The sequence below is a fragment of the Agelaius tricolor genome, unplaced genomic scaffold (genome assembly GCF_023055355.1).
Source record: "Agelaius tricolor isolate 1412-34295 unplaced genomic scaffold, bAgeTri1.0.p SCAF_6, whole genome shotgun sequence".
Taxonomy (NCBI): Eukaryota; Metazoa; Chordata; class Aves; order Passeriformes; family Icteridae; genus Agelaius; species Agelaius tricolor.
Window position 1 is genome coordinate 38,380,124 of NW_027269266.1, and position 15,833 is coordinate 38,395,956.

The window sequence follows — 15,833 nt, forward strand, 5'->3', positions numbered from 1 at the left end:
GTAAGTTTTTCTGTATTTTTAGGTGGCTTGGTTTGGCTTTGAATTTTACTTTACAGTCCTCGAGATGGTAGATTGGGAATTGTTATTTTCTAACAGGATTATTTAGTAATACTACCATGGGAAGTTTTCTACCTAATTTATCAGTTGTTTTCAAAAATGTGCACTGTAGTGCCTGAATGAACAATGTATTTATTTTCACTTTTATTTTGCCATTTTCCAACCCGTGATACTGGGAGTACTTTGACTGAAAAGCTCTAGAGGACAGAAGTTTGTTCCTTGCATGACTTCTTCTCTGTGGAAGGAAGGGGTGACTGTGCAGGTGGACAGACAGTGGGATGGCTTATCAGCTGTGTGGGCTCACTGCTTTGTTCTGGACAATTCTGCTGTCAAGTCCACCTTGGTACACGTTGTGCAGCCATTGTGGCTGTGCAGCCCTCCCCTCCAAAGTGCCTGTCTGCAGTCTGTACTGCTTTCTGCTTATGAGACCAGAACTGCAAGAGTGTCCAGAAGGTATAAGGCTTTCTACCTCAAAATGCAGGCTTTCAATAAAGTCTATTGTAATTATTACAAATGGATGACTGTAAGTAGTCTGAAGTATTTGATTATAAAAGTTAATATATATGGCTTGATTGTCTAATTATTTACCTCAATTTTAAACATTTATGCTGGCAATTTCAGCAGTAGGGCTCCTCATTTGCACCAATCTGAGAAAATAGCAGGGATTGTAAATACTTGACATGCTTTGAGAACAATATAAAAGGATTTTTAGAGATGCGTATTTTAAAAATTCAGTTTTGGTGTGACAAAGCCTTTTTATTCTCTATTGCAAGGTTAGCTCTTGCCCTTTGTCTGAATATATTGTAACAATAAGAACTGTTCAGGTTCCCACAGTAACAACGCTGTTGGGGGATAACACAACCCAAGGCCAGGAATAAAAGGGTGTCATGAAGTACTTGATAGTCACCTGCTTCCCAAAATATCCCGGGACAGGCTCTCTCTTGGCGTAAAACAGACCAGCTCCTGAGGATGTGGCCCGGTATCTGCGCAGAGCTGGTAGTCGCTGTTGGAGAGGTCAGTACATGCATCAGCTGGATGATGTATAGATCAGATCTTTGCACTGCAGGCTCTTAGGAGATGTTTCCAGTTAACTTCCAGAGCAGCTGCTCCTCAGGACAATAGGGTGTTATATTTAGAAGTGCAGACTGGTCACCTGATGGTGTCCTGATTTAAGAACGATCAGGTCTGTGCTCACCATTCATCTCTTTGAAATGAAAAGGGGAATAGCTGAAGAGTTGGCTTGGCTCTGGCACCACTAAGAAATTCTTGTTTTGGTATAAACCACTCTTAATGAGATTGCATTTTTTTCCCTATCATGTCTAACTTCAGTCTGAAGGAAGATAACACAAAGAATAAAACAGTCTAGAGTGCACTGCGGTCACAACTGATTTAGCAGCTTACACGCGATTTTTTTTTCTTTTTCTTTTTCTTTTCTTTTATCTGTGTTGATAAAATCGGAGAGCCGGTGGCTAGCACTAATTTAGATTTCCAGCCTGGATTTGTTCTTGTTTTTCTCCTTACTTCAGTTCTCCTTGTGCAGTGCTGCGTGGCGCTGGCAGCCTGAGAGAGAGGGAGCTCCACTCACACGCATAGACTCAGACCGCTGAGAGGAGATTAACATCAAGGAGCCCACATTTGCAATAGCGGGTGGTGCTGGGGGGAGAGGCGAGGGGAAAATAAAATAAAAGCAACAATCGGGTAAATGCTCCTCTCTTCTCGCCACCAGCACCTTGCACAGGTCTGAAATCGCTTGTTTTGCTTTGCTGTATTGCGCTTGCCTGGGCTGTGGAGAGGGGAGGGGGAGGGGAGGAAGGGGGAGGTTTAACTTTTACTTGACATTACCGGGTTATTGTCACTTCCCCCGTGTTAAACCCCGGCGGTTTCCCCTCGCCCCCACCCCCTCCCCGGGCTCGGCTCCCTCCAGTTAACTTTGTTCAAAGGGCTGCAGCCGGGAGGGCTTGTCCGGGCCTGGGACACAGATAGCGTAAAGTAAATAACCACCACAATTAGGCTGGGGCCGGGAGTTGATCTTCGTGGCGAGAGATCTGCTTAGTTAGCGTTTGCTGTTTCGGGGCGATTGAAGGCCGCCGTGCCAAGGACACGCACACGCACACACACAGACACACACAGTCACTCTTACACACGCACGCTGGATACAAAAGTCTGGAGGATCTAGGGGAGAATTGCAGCCGCCGGATCGGTGCAGCAGCCGCGGCCAGAGCCATGCGTGTCACGGCCTCCTGAGGGGGGAAAAGGAAGGAAGGAAGGGAGGAAGGAGGAAAAAACAAAAGAGAGAAAGAAAGAAGGAAAAAAGAAAGGAGGGAGAAAGGAAAGCAGAAGAAAGACGCGGGGTGGTGGAAAGTGTTTGCCTGCTTTTGTCTCGCAATACAGTGAACTGGAAGATGGAGATGGATGTTAAGGGAGTTTCTCCGTGCCCGGAGCCCATCCCCCCGGCGGCGGGGTCTGGCGGCTGCCCGCACCAGCGCCCGCACCACCGCGATGGGCAGCCCGCGGAGCCGGCCCCCGCCGCCGACAGCGGCCACCCGGAGCGGAGGCACGGCACTGAGAAAGAGGACAAAAAGGTAGGTCCGCTCCGCCGCCGGCCGGCCGGCGCCGCGCCCGCCGGAGGGGCCGGCTGCCCGGGGCCGCGCTCGGCGGGGCGGGCGGGGCCGCTGCCGCTCCGCTCCCCGCCGGCCCCGGCCGCGGGCAGCCCCGCGCCGCCCTTTGTCAGCGCGGCGGCGGCGGCGGCGGCGGGAGGCGGGGGGCCGGCGGCCGAGGTTGTCTGAGGACACGGGGGTGGCGGGGCGGGGAGCGCGGGGCCGCCGCCGCCGGGCCCGGGGCGCCGGGCATTGTTCCGCCCGCCCGCCCGGCGGGAGCGGCCCAGGTGCCGCCGCCAAAGTTTAACCTCACTTCGAGGGGCCGCGGCCGGCGGGGCCGCCGCTCCCCTTCCCTCCCAGCGCCTCGCCTCGACTCCCAGCCGGCGGCGAGGGGCGAGTCACTTGGGGGGAAGGAGCCCGGGCGCTGTGTCCCTCCAGCCCTGCTGTGTCATTGCGGACCGGGGGACGGCTGCTCGCTGCCGAGTGAGAACCTGCGGGTGACGAAGTTGAGCGAGAAATGGGTCAGATCGCACCCTTTGGTGCGGATGTGTCTGCTGCTGGGAGAATCGGAAAGTAGGGAGGATGGGATGGAAAAAGGTTGCCATTAAGATAATGTCAGCGGAGTGCATTGATCAGTGCTTTTGTCTGTGGGCACTGTCTTCATTCATTTTTCTCGGCGTGGGTTTGTTAAACTGAAGCCGATGAATTCTGCTGTGTCTGTAGGTCTGTGACAGGCAGAGACTGGTAAATGTTTAAGTTTCATCGTAATTCCGTGATGGTTGCAAGGTGTGATCCCTGTGTGCTAGACTGTAAAACACATCCGTTTATATTTTATTGAAATCCGAGTAATTGTCTGGATGCACAGATACCCCCAAACAGATTATAATCCTAGAGTAACGTAAAAAAGAAATGTTGGCATGTACTGGATTTGAGCCGTGTTTCTTCAACTAGTTTTACTATAGTTTGGTTTTGTTACAAATGTGTAAGAGAACAGTAACACAATGAAGGAATGTAAGCGTGCAATGCAATAAATCAATGCAACAACTATGTCACACCACATATTTGCATGACTAGAGCTCCAGTTGTCATGAGAAAGATTTCTCATGTTGCATTTTTTAAAAATTGTATTTTTAAATATAGACTCCGAGTTTTCAGCATTTGCCTCCTACACTTTTGGGCTTGTTACTGTTCGGTAAAATCTGTGCTATTGTTTTAATTAAAAGAGGGTATTGACGCTGGATCATTTAAACAGGGCCCGTACAGTTTAAGAGGGTGGATCCAAGGGCTTATTTTTAAAATGGTAACTGGTGGTTTACATATTGTGATAGATGAGCACAGAATTCCATCTCCTTTGAGTTTATGAATATTTAATTCTGTCGTGACTGCATGTTACTGTACCTAGCTGAATGATTTGTGTGTGTGTGTGATTTGTTTCTAGGATCCCTTTCCTTGCACTGTGCTACTTACTAAACTTAAAATTATTTTATTTCAAAATAATTAAAATATAGAGCCAAGGTTGCCATTTATATGACTTTGTTTTGCCACTGCCTCGAGAATTTTAAAACCCTGCCATCAGCAGAAATCCATGCTCAATAATTACTTTCTGATGCACCACACAGTCTAATGTTTTACCAATCATGGACATGAGGAAGGCAAAGAAGGTGTATCTCAAGGTGAATGAACACCAAAGAAGGCCTGATTCTCTGTGGTGTGGCTAATCAATGTGTTTAGACGACTCAGGATTGCACTCTTTTATTCTGTATCTGCCAGCATTTTCTGGACGTGTAAACAAAAGTACTACCTCTTTTTTTGGTTTTTTGTTCTATCTATAGCCATGCTAAAGTACTGTGATATATTCATCTTTTTTAATTCCACTATTAGCTTTTCCAAGTTTGCCATTGCCAAGGTTGTTGCAATGACTAGCTTGTATTTTTGGGATGTGCTGTGATATTTCAAACCTCCCTAAATGTATGTGTCTTTTCTGGATGCTGTCCCAGGACAACCAGTACTTCTTATTAGTGCAGAACTATTTCAGATATCTGGTAAAGTACTGGCAACAGAAATATAATGAGAAGGGGAAAAACCATTAGAGGGATAGTAAAATCCAACACTATTGTGAAAAAAACTCAAGTCAACTACAAAACTGAACTCAAGCATTTCTGGAAATATTATCTAAGAACTTTCTAAATTGATTGAAATAACTGTACCACTGTTCTCTTGGCCCTTATACAAACGTCCGAGGCACACTGGTACATGCTAAAAGTGTCAGCGCTCTACGTGGAAATTGTAAAGGACACTAGAACCTGGATTCCTGACAATGTATAATTATGACTACCTTAATATTAAGATCTTGCAGTGTCTCATGATTTCACTGTCAGATTGGCTTTTTGGGATCATGCTTCAATTATAAAAATCTCATATTTAATCATTGAGCTCCATTTCCAGTGGACATAAAAAAGTTCCATCTAAAAGGAGCTGGGTCAAGTTTATCTTCTAATAAAAGTATTTTTTGTCACTGCCTCCAAAAGGAACATTGAATTAACCAAAGCAAGTGTTTTCCTAAGTCTATGGAATTTCAGTAGAAGATACTACCGTAGTCTCCCTTATATTGATACTGAAGGTTTTTTCCCTGCTGTATATTAGTTTATTTGTCATTGAGCTTCAATAAAATTTTGAAATGTGTGTAACTTGAAATATATCCCCCTGTCTTCAGCTGGGATGCTGATGTGCTGAAGTGTGTGCTTAAGTGCTTTGTTGGAGGAAGACCTAGGTTACTTCTCATATATCTTTCTGTTGAGACCATCTCTGACTGATGTATGAGATTAGAAATTATGAAGCTTGACTTTATAATTTATTAAGTATACAGTGCTTGGTGCTTTAAAGCCTAGTTGCCATTTGGGTGGGAGAAAATGAAGCACAAATAGTAGAGTGCAAGATTTAAAGAGCTAATAGGCTGACTATATGGATACTATTTTTTTCTCTTAAAGCAAAACACATCAGAAAATATTTTTCAACACTCCTACAATGTTTTCTGTTATTTTAGTTAAAAGCATATAGGTCTAATCCTATATACAGAAGCATGTTGACATTCTCCAGTATGGCAAAGTGAGTGACTGGGGGAGAGAACAACCTGCAATCCTGGCTGTTCATTCCTGGCTGGAGGTGCAGCTGATGCCTGTGACAGGTTGTGTGGGTGTATTGTCACACCATCTTGCCACTCCATGATGACTCGGTGCCAACAGATCCAGGCCCTTAAATTGTACCAAGGATTCTTTCCAGCTTATCTTGGAATGATTGCATCTTTACAAGGATCACTTTGGAGCACTTTGGGAGTAGAAGGCAGCTTTGCAGTTCTTTTGCAAACCAGTGACTGTGGGTGAGGTTTGTGACAGCTCACAGCTCAGGATGGGTAGAGTTTTCCCAGAGGTGATACCCTGAGCCTTGCATTAGGACTTTCAAGCCCTTGGCTACAGCCCATCTATTACAGTGTTTTCATTTTCCAAAGCCCCCAGGTTTTCCAGAAGTTGGTCCGAGGTATGGATTTGGTAATGTAATGTTTTATACTGAGGAAGACTTCTGCATCTCTCTGGTATGCACAAATCATTTAGCACAAATGATCTACAAGCACCTCCAGAGCTTACACTTTATACCTACATTCCAGATATAAAACCATCTGTGAAATGGCTCCAAAGTGAAGAACTTCTGTGTATTTACATGGAAATGAGCACACTGAGGTTATAGCATTATGTGGGCTGGCTACATTGTATTCTGGTTGACAACGAATTCACCAGTGTTTGATGCAAGAGTTCTGAGGTGTTTTGTGGGCTTTTTTTATTTCCCAGGATGCTCATCTGTGATAGCGCTGTGTGATAATGGCAGCCAAGTGTGAGCTTCTAGAGGGGAAAAGCTGAGTGCTTTGGGGAAAGGCACTTGGTATTAACTTGGGGATTCTGTTCTACTGTACACATGATCTGATCATCAGTCTCTGAAAGCCTTCTGCTAGTGTATTTACAATACTGCTATCAACTATGCAGTGCTTGTTCACTCATCCTCCACAAGCAGTAGGTCAGGAATAGTGGAAGACGCTTCAGGGGAATTCTTTTTTAATAGTTTCTCTTATGTATTTAGTTATGTTTGATTCGGAAATCCAAATGTTATGGCATGTTTACATTTAGAGAGAGAAGGCTCAAGAAATGCAGTTTATGCTTGAAGCAGATGATGGACATTCTTTCAGAGGGTCTCCAGTCTGAGATCAGATGTGCTTATGTTACCTCAGGCAGTTCCATTTTGAACAGAAGAGGAGTTGTCAACCACTGTCATGTTTCTTGGAAATTTGACTGAGTTTTCTTTTGCCAGATAATCTGGACCCATCCCATTGAGCAATCAGAAGTTAAGAACCAAAAACTGAAATCAGTAATGGCTATGAGGAACCAGGATGGGGTGTGTAGGATGAAGAAAGCAGAAATAGACAACACTGCTGGTTGCTTGTGGTAGCAGCTTCTCCTGATAATAGTGTAAAATGCACCACCTTGTATTAGTTGGAGTTTCTAAGTACTAAAGGCTTTGTGCCAAGTGTATCATGGGCTATGGTTCTGCCAAGATGTAATGCAGGCATGAATAGTCACGGTCAGGCCATTGTATGGACAGATGGACAAATTCTTCACCACACAGATATGGCAGAAAACTATACCTGTGGTTGTTGTTATTCTGAGCTTTTGATGTCAGACAAAAATTCAAGTGTATTCTTAAAGTGAGGACAGAGGCAGAGAATAACGTGTTTGTCTAAATCATTGATAAGAAGATTTCAGAAATCATTCCCCAGCCCAGCAACATCAACTCTGTCTTTTTCAGATCCACTCTTAAGCATCTGTTCTTTATTCTTAAGCTGTTCCTATCTGTGCTGTGGACCATTGTGATATTGGTATTGATCTGCATAGTTCAGTTTCTTCCTGATGAAGTGGTCTGAAAAAAAGTCAGTGCCCTGTTCTTCCAGGGTTCCCAGAGCCTGGTGGCTGCCTGTGTTCAGTGTTCAGCCTGACCCAAAGCCCCAGACCCAGGACATTCTGAGTCCCTCATATTCAGGTATTTATCCTGCACATTCCCAGATCACAGCTTTGGGCCAGGCTAACTCATGACTGTATGGGGAGACTCCTGGACACATGTTCCTGGAATGGCTGCCCAAAGCCAGAGTGCCTGGCAGGTGCCTCTGGAAGGGAGGTTTTAGTTCTTTGTATTGCTGATGTGGGCAGCAAAGCTATTAGCCCTGCCATTAACCTGTTTTGATGAGCAAGACCCAAGAGCTATCTGCTTTGAGGAGACTAAGTAAAAAATTCAGATTAAAAAAAAATAAATAAAAAAGAGGACATTCATTATGAACTGAAAGCCTTGCTTTGCAGGCAGGTCTACTTCTGCATTTTGATGCATTTCATGTATCTGCCTCACTCTTTTTTCTAGTGAGAGAATGAATCCTTAGATGAACCTAGGATTGTGCCTCTGTTACAAAATTAAGCAGATGCGAAGAAGAGAGAGAAAGAGAGAAACTGTTAGTATCTGAAGTCAAGAATAACAAACTCATGTTCTATTAGACATCAAAGAATCCAAAAGGAGACAAGATATTGGGAACAAGACCTCATCATTTTCATATCACCAAAATTAATTTTTGTCTCGTGTTTTGGCAATTCCTTTTACTGCATGACCAGCATGCGGGTCAAGGGCAATGATTCTCCCCCTCTGCTCCACTCTTGTGCACCCCACCTGGAGTACTGCATCCAGCTCTGGTACCCCAACATAAGGAGGACATGGAGCTGCTGGAGTGAGTCCAGAAGAGGCGACAAAGATGATCAGAGGGCTGGAGCACCTCTCCAGTGGAAAGAGGCTGGAGAAGAGAAAGCTCTGAAGACCCTAAGCAGCCTTTCAGTGTGTAAAGGGGATGTGTGTACAGGAGAACTGTAGAGGGACTTTTTACAAGGGCATGGAATGACAGGGCAAGGGGAAAGGCTTTAAACTGGAAGAGATAATTCTTAATTAGGCATTAGGAATAAACTGTGTGGGTGGTGAGGCACCTGGAAGAGGTTGCCCAGAGAAGTTGTGGATGCCCCATGCCTAGTTGGATGGGGTTTTAAGCAACCCAGTATAGTGGAAAGTGTCCCTACCCATGGCAAGGGGTTTGGAGCTAGATGGTTTTTAAGGTCCCTTCCAACACAAACCACTTTAAGATTCCACGATTCTACGATATGGGAAAAAAATCTTACCTTAAGTAGATGTCAACAGTAGGGCAACATTATTCTTACACTAAATAAAAAACGCAGCACTTTCCCAGCTACTGAGAAGATAATTAACTGAATCCCAGAATCTGGAATGTGGAGAATGTGTGTTTTATGTTAAAGCATAAAGTTGGAGAACAAGGAATTGACATCTGTGATTTGCCTGTGTCTGTGTTAAAAAAACACACATGATAGTGCATGTGAATGATTCTGTAAAATTTTACCTAATACAGAGATTTCCGAGAAGAGAATATGCTATTTAAAATAGTTGTCCTCTCAAATAAATCATATGAGAAATATTTTGATGAAGTTTATCAGTCTTACAACTGTATAAATTTTTCATCCCACTGATGAATAAGTGGATGAAGCTTGAAAAGGTGATCATACTCTGACTGGTTCCTGTAGTAAACATATTCATTGTAATACAGACATTTCATGAAAAGTAAATACTGCTTAGAGTTAGTACAAAGTGAAATTAAGTGCATATGTAGTTGATTGAATAACAAATCCAGCGACATAAACAATGAACATCATGGGTGGGAGCTAAACAATGCTCTTGAATCATCGGCAACACAACCACAAGTTTTGTATGCAGAAGACACAGAACTGACTCTCTGGTTAAAGGCAATTTTGTCTTGGCTGCAGAAGGGTTGTGAGGATTCCTACTTGGATGAAGATGCAGCACTGAAAAGGGCTTTGTTATCTCCTCTTGAGCAGTTGGGCCATTGCCTTGACTCAGATGTAGTGGTATGTGCTCATGCCTATGTGCTGAGACTGGAAAGCAGTCCTATTCAGGACTGCATATGACAGCTCAGAGCTTGGCCAGTGCATGGCATATCCTTCCCACTTAAGTAGAGCTTGTTCTCAAAAGCCTAGTATTCACAGGAGTTCCTAGCCAAGAGCTGAGTGCCAGCTTGTAACAAATCTGAGGCTTCAAACAATGGATAATCAATGAAGCTAGAGACGAACAATGCCCATGTTGTTGCATGCTATTCCCAGTGTTTTCCTAGATGCTCGCAGTGTTTTTAGACCATCTCTATCTGTGATAAAAACTTACTGTTCTGCTGAATCCTTACAGCACAGCAATTTTTACTAGACTGAGGTTTCAGTTTACTTAATTGCCTAAGCTAAGAGAGACGTATAGTTACTGATGTGTGAAGTGGTTCAGTTTTTCTTTGGTTCCATATTTGGTTGTTCTCTGCCTGGCTGCAGACATGCTGCTCACACAGGGACTGGGATTATTTCCCAGCACCTTGTGCTAGGTGGATTTCTCTACTGACTCGCTGCCAGTAGTAATTGTCCGGCAATGGTATAAAAAGTTGCAGAGTCTTGGTAGAGTTATTGTTTTTTAACATCTTGTCTCTGAAAATACCCAAATAGTAAAGAAAATGGGACTACAGCTGCAAATGGGAAAAGAAACAACAGGACCACTGATAATAATTTCCATAAAAGTAGGGGTCAGATCAGGTTTTAGTGTGATGTTTAAATGTGTAGAAGAAAAAAAATGGATCTGAAAGGCAATGCAGATGTTAGTATTCTACAGTAGTTTCTTTGCTTCCTCACTGTCATCCTTTCTGCATGGTTCTGAAATTCTCCTCTGCCTATAACAAAATTTTTTGTTTTATTTCAGTTCCCCACATTGCATTCTGAGATACAGGGGCAATATAAATTTTTTCAGGAACTCTAGTAACCAGTGCATCTTAACTGGGATAAAACAAGACAACATTTGGCTCATAGTATGACAAGGACAGTCCTGTATAAAATTTGTTAGACAGCCATGATTTACTAGAAAAAGAGTAATTCTTCCATGCCTAATGGCTTCTGCCATGTGTTTAAATGCAGCTGTTATTTTTGTTATATATTATATGAAGACAAATCTTGTTACAGAAGCAGAATAGGAATAGTTTCTTTGACTGAAAAGCAAGTGTTGAGTGAATCAAAATTACAGACTCAATCCACAAAGCTTGGTTAATGCACTTAGTGTTCCTGGGCTTTGGAGTTCATTCCATTGAACACCTTGTCCTATGGTTACAGGGTTTATTGTTTCCAAAAAGCTATTCGACACAGGTTATTCAAAGTGATAATGTGATCAGAAAGTGCAGGGAAAATAAAGGTAACATTTCCCCCTTTAGTTCTAGACCCTCTGCAAAAGATTCTTATAATTGATTGGAGAATAAAATGAAAATATTGTGGAACCCATGCCTGTTCCATCAGCACAGAGTGTGTTAATTGATTTCAACAAGTGCCTCAAGCACCACTGACATCTCTTTTTTGCTATTACCCAGTGATGGTTTTCTCACTGAGGTTATTACTGAGTCTGTACTGATTTTTAGGAGACCACAGCAGAAAATCTGGTTTTGGACCCAAACTACTCTAGGTCTTTGTGGAAAGGGAGTTAAAGGGCTAGTATCCAGCAAAGATAACTTTTATGGCTATTATATTTAGTAGCAATTTTGTATTCAACATAATATAAATAAATAGGCATTGTGCTTTTCTCTGGATTCAAAAAGAGTGGTTTATTGCCTTGATGTGTGAATCAGACATGACATAGGAAGGGTGACTACAAGTCCTCAGAGATGGGCAGGTGTGTGGGGGTAGGTTGTAAATAACTTGTGCTCTTCAGGTGAATTAAGAATGAGAGGGAGTGACATGGAGGGGTAAAGAGGGAGTAGCTGGAAAACTAATTGAAAGCAGCAACTTTTGAGTAGGGCTAGCAGAGAGAGGTTTGTAATGTTTGTGTTCTGAGGCAAAAGAGCTTTATGAAGTGTGCACTGGGTCCATGTGGAGTTAAGGAAGCACACAGCAGAATTTCGCAGCATTCACAAAATGTCAACTGAGGCTTGACAGACGTTGTACAGTACCCTGGTTAGCCTTGTTAACTTTGTTGAGTGTGCTTCGAGGACATGCAGACTTTCAAAGTGTGTGAAAACCACTTTTAATAATTAATTGGCTTACTTTCTCCCACCTATTGTGTAATATCTAATAAATGGCAAAAGCAAGCCATTGCCAAAGAAAATAGATACAATAATATTTAGGTTAGTTTGGTTTGAGATATGACAGGCTAAAAGGGATCTCCCCAAAGATCTCGGAACTTAAATAATCCCCATTTTTAATTCTGTCTTATTTCTCCCACTATCATAGGATATGCTCTTAAACTAAATTTTCCCCGATCTAGTAAGTGGTTTTGGGAAGATCAGTCCATTTATAGAGTGCTTCTATATGAACTAATTTATAACTGGAAGCATGTTTCAACTTTACTATGTCAGGGACATGCTGAAATTTCCAAGTGATAAAATGACTTTTTCCTGAAGCAGAGCAGCCAGCATCCGCATTATCATCTACATCCCTGCACACATGGTGTGGCACAGGAAATGACACACTGTTATCAGATGGCTGTTAAGATGGATGCAGGGAAATGGTGAGGTTGCTGGCATGGCCTCAAAGACAGACATCCACAGATGTTCTGTAGTCACTTCAGCGCATGTAGTTAAAGGGTGCCTGTTGTGCGCTCGGGGAAATTTTTGCTTAAATAGAGAACATTAAAGTTTGGAGGAGGTCATGAATACCTTTCCAAAGGGAGAAGGGAGGAGTAGCAAGCTTAGAGGGAATGAAAGCCATGCAGGTTTTCAAGAGAGCAAGGCAGCAACAGTGTCAGCCTTACTTTGCCTCCCACAGTAGGGAGGTGGCTAATGCGGTGTCATGTGCTGTTGTGGTCTTACGCAAAGCACAGCCTTGTTTGACCTTAAAATGGGATCCAAGGGTGCCACTTCTTGAACTTGTCAAGAGGACACACCCTGTGCAGAAGACAAGTAATTGATGGATCAATTCAGAGAGAGGCCATGTGGAGGTTAGAGTATCAGAGGTGATCAAGGTCAGTGTGTCTCAGGGAATCTTTACGACAGGACTGGCATGAGATAATCAGCCAGATCAACATCAAAAGTGGGATCATCGTGTGCTGGGAAACACTGCTCAGGGCAGGAAAAAAGCTCTGGACTCTCTGGTCTGCTCTCTGCTCTGCATGTTCTGCCTGTTGGTAAGACTCAACAACTTTCTCTCTTCAGGCAGTTGTTTTGCAGTCATATGCTTTTGTATGCTGTCATATGCTTTTGTATGCTGCTGCACACAAAACAGTCACTGAGGTCTTCCTAACCAATCAGGTGATGCAGTCACACAATTGCTGCTGTTTTGGAGTCAGACTTAGCTCCTCACAGCAGGTTATCAGTTTGGTCACATTGTCCTATTGACTGTGGCATTATTCCTGGTATCCAGAGCTCTCCATACTGCCCATGTTTGTTTGCAGATTCAAGCAAAGCCCATGGAAAGGTGTCATTCTGCAACATCAGACTGCATTTCACAAGTGACTGTGCATGTTACCTGTGATCATAGTGTGACACCTCTTAGTCATACATCCACATCTGATGGTAGTAACTGGAAGAGACTATAGACAATAAAGTCAGAAAACCATAGATAACAGGTACTTATGTACTATGTACTGCGTGATAATAAGAACTAGGAGCAGGAAAACACAGTGATGCAATAGTTAACAGTATTACTCTTTTATTTGCTGATAGAGATGACTTGTTTCTCACCTACACAAAGGAAAATTATAGATGAATCTGTCGTAGGTAGAACTTTTGCCATTTTTAAGACTCAGGTCAGAGCAGTTACACCTGTTGACACACAGTTCTGTGGTATCAATAATCTCAGTATGCAGTGTGGTCCTGTTTTGTCGTACAGCTGTGGCAGAGACTGTCACAGCTACCCAGAACACTGTGAGAAGTACAGAAGTTCAGTAGCCAGGGTCAGGACCTCTGAAAGGTGGTGTGGAGATCACTGCAGAGAATTTAAAAGGTGAGCTACCAAATGAAAAGTACAGAAATGCACTGTGTGCATCAAGCTACTCTGTGCACAAACAGAAGTGTATGCGTTGTGCAGAGTAAAGGCAGAAAATGTTGAGTTCTTCCAACCAACACTTGTTATGTTATCATGGTGCGTAAAATAATGGGGGAGAAGCATACATACAGCAGTGAGGCAAAAATAATAAATCTCATATTTAAAAGCCAAACCAATGTAAAATGCATAAATGGGATCTATTTTAAAGGCTAAGTTACAGAAAAGAAGAACAAGGCAGTTCATCCTTTTCCCTCAGTTGGCAAGAATGAGGGAGTGTGACCTGCTTGTATGGCAGGCCACTGCTTGGTCTGTAGTATCTGGAGGCACATTCACCATAGGTAAAATACTATTCCCATACTCCATTTGTGCAGCTGGTGCTGGATGCCAATGCAGTGGTGGCCACAGAGAGGGACAAAGTCGTACCTCACATCTGTAGGCTGTTACTGTCCTCTCTTCTGATCTCCTTCCAAACCAGTGCCAGGGTGTGCTGGCTGACAGTGCTCCTACGGACTCTGCAACAGAAAACAGAGACCACACCCTTGCCATGACTGTTACTGTACCTCTCTGACAGCACTTCAGCATCAGCCCAGAAGTGTAAGGATCAAAAGGACTAGTAAATTATTAAATTTTAAAAACACAGGGCTTGGAAAAGTGCTTTAGCATCTTTAAAGCTGAGATCTAGTATTTGACTTCATGTAGGCTAAGGACAAATTTTGTGTCCTACTAGCAAAGGAATTTCACCACATTTTCCACAGGCATGTTATATTTTACTAACTTAAAATGATTTATGACCAAGTAGAACTTGTTACGAGTAGAAATTATGCATGAGGGAGTGGAGAAGTACAGATTGTTAAAAAATAATCCAGAGGAAGGTGTATTAGCAGGTTCAGATGGGGTTAGTTGTGCATTGCTAGTGCTCTAACAACTTACAGAATTCTTACATTTGCACACTTAGGAGAATGATATTCTATAGTATCAATGGGAAATTGAAACTCACTTCTATTCTTCAGAGCTATAAGAGGATTGTTTTGAGCAGTATAATTTTGGGAGAAATTTCCAGATTTGGAAAATAAGAAAAAGGAAGGAATATGGACAGATCTCTTTTGAAATAAATCTGAAGATTTAAAGTTTACTAAAATTACAATTTTACTGAGCATGCATTGTTCAAATCTTACTATGTTCCACACAAAACTCTCTAGAAAGTCCCTTGATGAGATTTTATTTGGGATTAGGAATTATCCTTCCTTGGAGCAGGAGAATGCTGTAAATCTTCCACGTCATTTCTGTATGATTCTGTGCTGGAAAATGCTTTGATGGTTTTTAAAATGAAATGGCATTTACAGAGAGTTTTCAGATGCATTTAAGGTCCAAAAGTTAATAAGAATTACCTGGCAATTGTCTTAAGTGAATGCAACTATAAATAAAACTGCAGTTTTACATACTTGCATGATCAGGTCTTGGAATTCTGAGGTTTTGAGTGAGAAGTGCCATCTTCCTTTATGTAATTAAACAATGCTGCTACAATGAAACCTGTACACTTACATGTTCGTGTAGCACTAAGTGTAATATTTCAACAATATAACATTGCATACCCTACTCTATAAAAAACAGTCTTAGAACTAAGGAATACCAGTGTGCTGGGGATGTGATACCTAATCTGAATCTATTTTTGGTAATAGACAGTTGATATAAAGTGAGTGTAATAACTGAACAGTGTTTTGAAGGACCTTAAAAAGGAAATGTATTTTGAAGTGGAAACTGTTGGCTAACTTACATTTTCCAAGGCTGATATATTTAAAGAGGTATTTCATTATAATACAATATTTCAAATTCTACGTAGTCTTTTTTAGAAGGGATGTGTAACAATGTCAAATATTGCAGTTGATAGTGTAGCCTCAGCCTGCACAACAGATATATAAGAGTGGAATTCTTTGTCCTCTTGCTCTTGCTGGAGTGTCAGTTTGAAGAGTAACACATCTGTAATAGAGTCAGGTTGCTTTTTTTTTATCAGCAGCTGATGGTG

At 42.5% G+C, this 15,833-nt stretch overlaps 1 protein-coding gene across 4 annotated transcripts in view; it reads left to right on the plus strand.

The window, feature by feature from the left end:
- The first annotated feature begins 1,400 nt into the window (after nt 1-1,400).
- Nucleotides 1,401-15,833, plus strand: part of RBMS3 (RNA binding motif single stranded interacting protein 3) — a 707,113-nt gene continuing 692,680 nt past the window's right edge. For 3 of the 4 annotated variants that reach the window (XM_071429410.1, XM_071429411.1, XM_071429413.1), the window contains exons 1-2: nt 1,401-1,795; nt 2,449-2,639. In XM_071429410.1, the coding sequence (XP_071285511.1) occupies nt 2,460-2,639 (180 nt within the window). In that variant the 5' untranslated portion in view covers nt 1,401-1,795; nt 2,449-2,459. The remainder of the gene's footprint in view (nt 1,796-2,448; nt 2,640-15,833) is intronic. The other variant, XM_071429414.1, reaches the window with a different exon arrangement.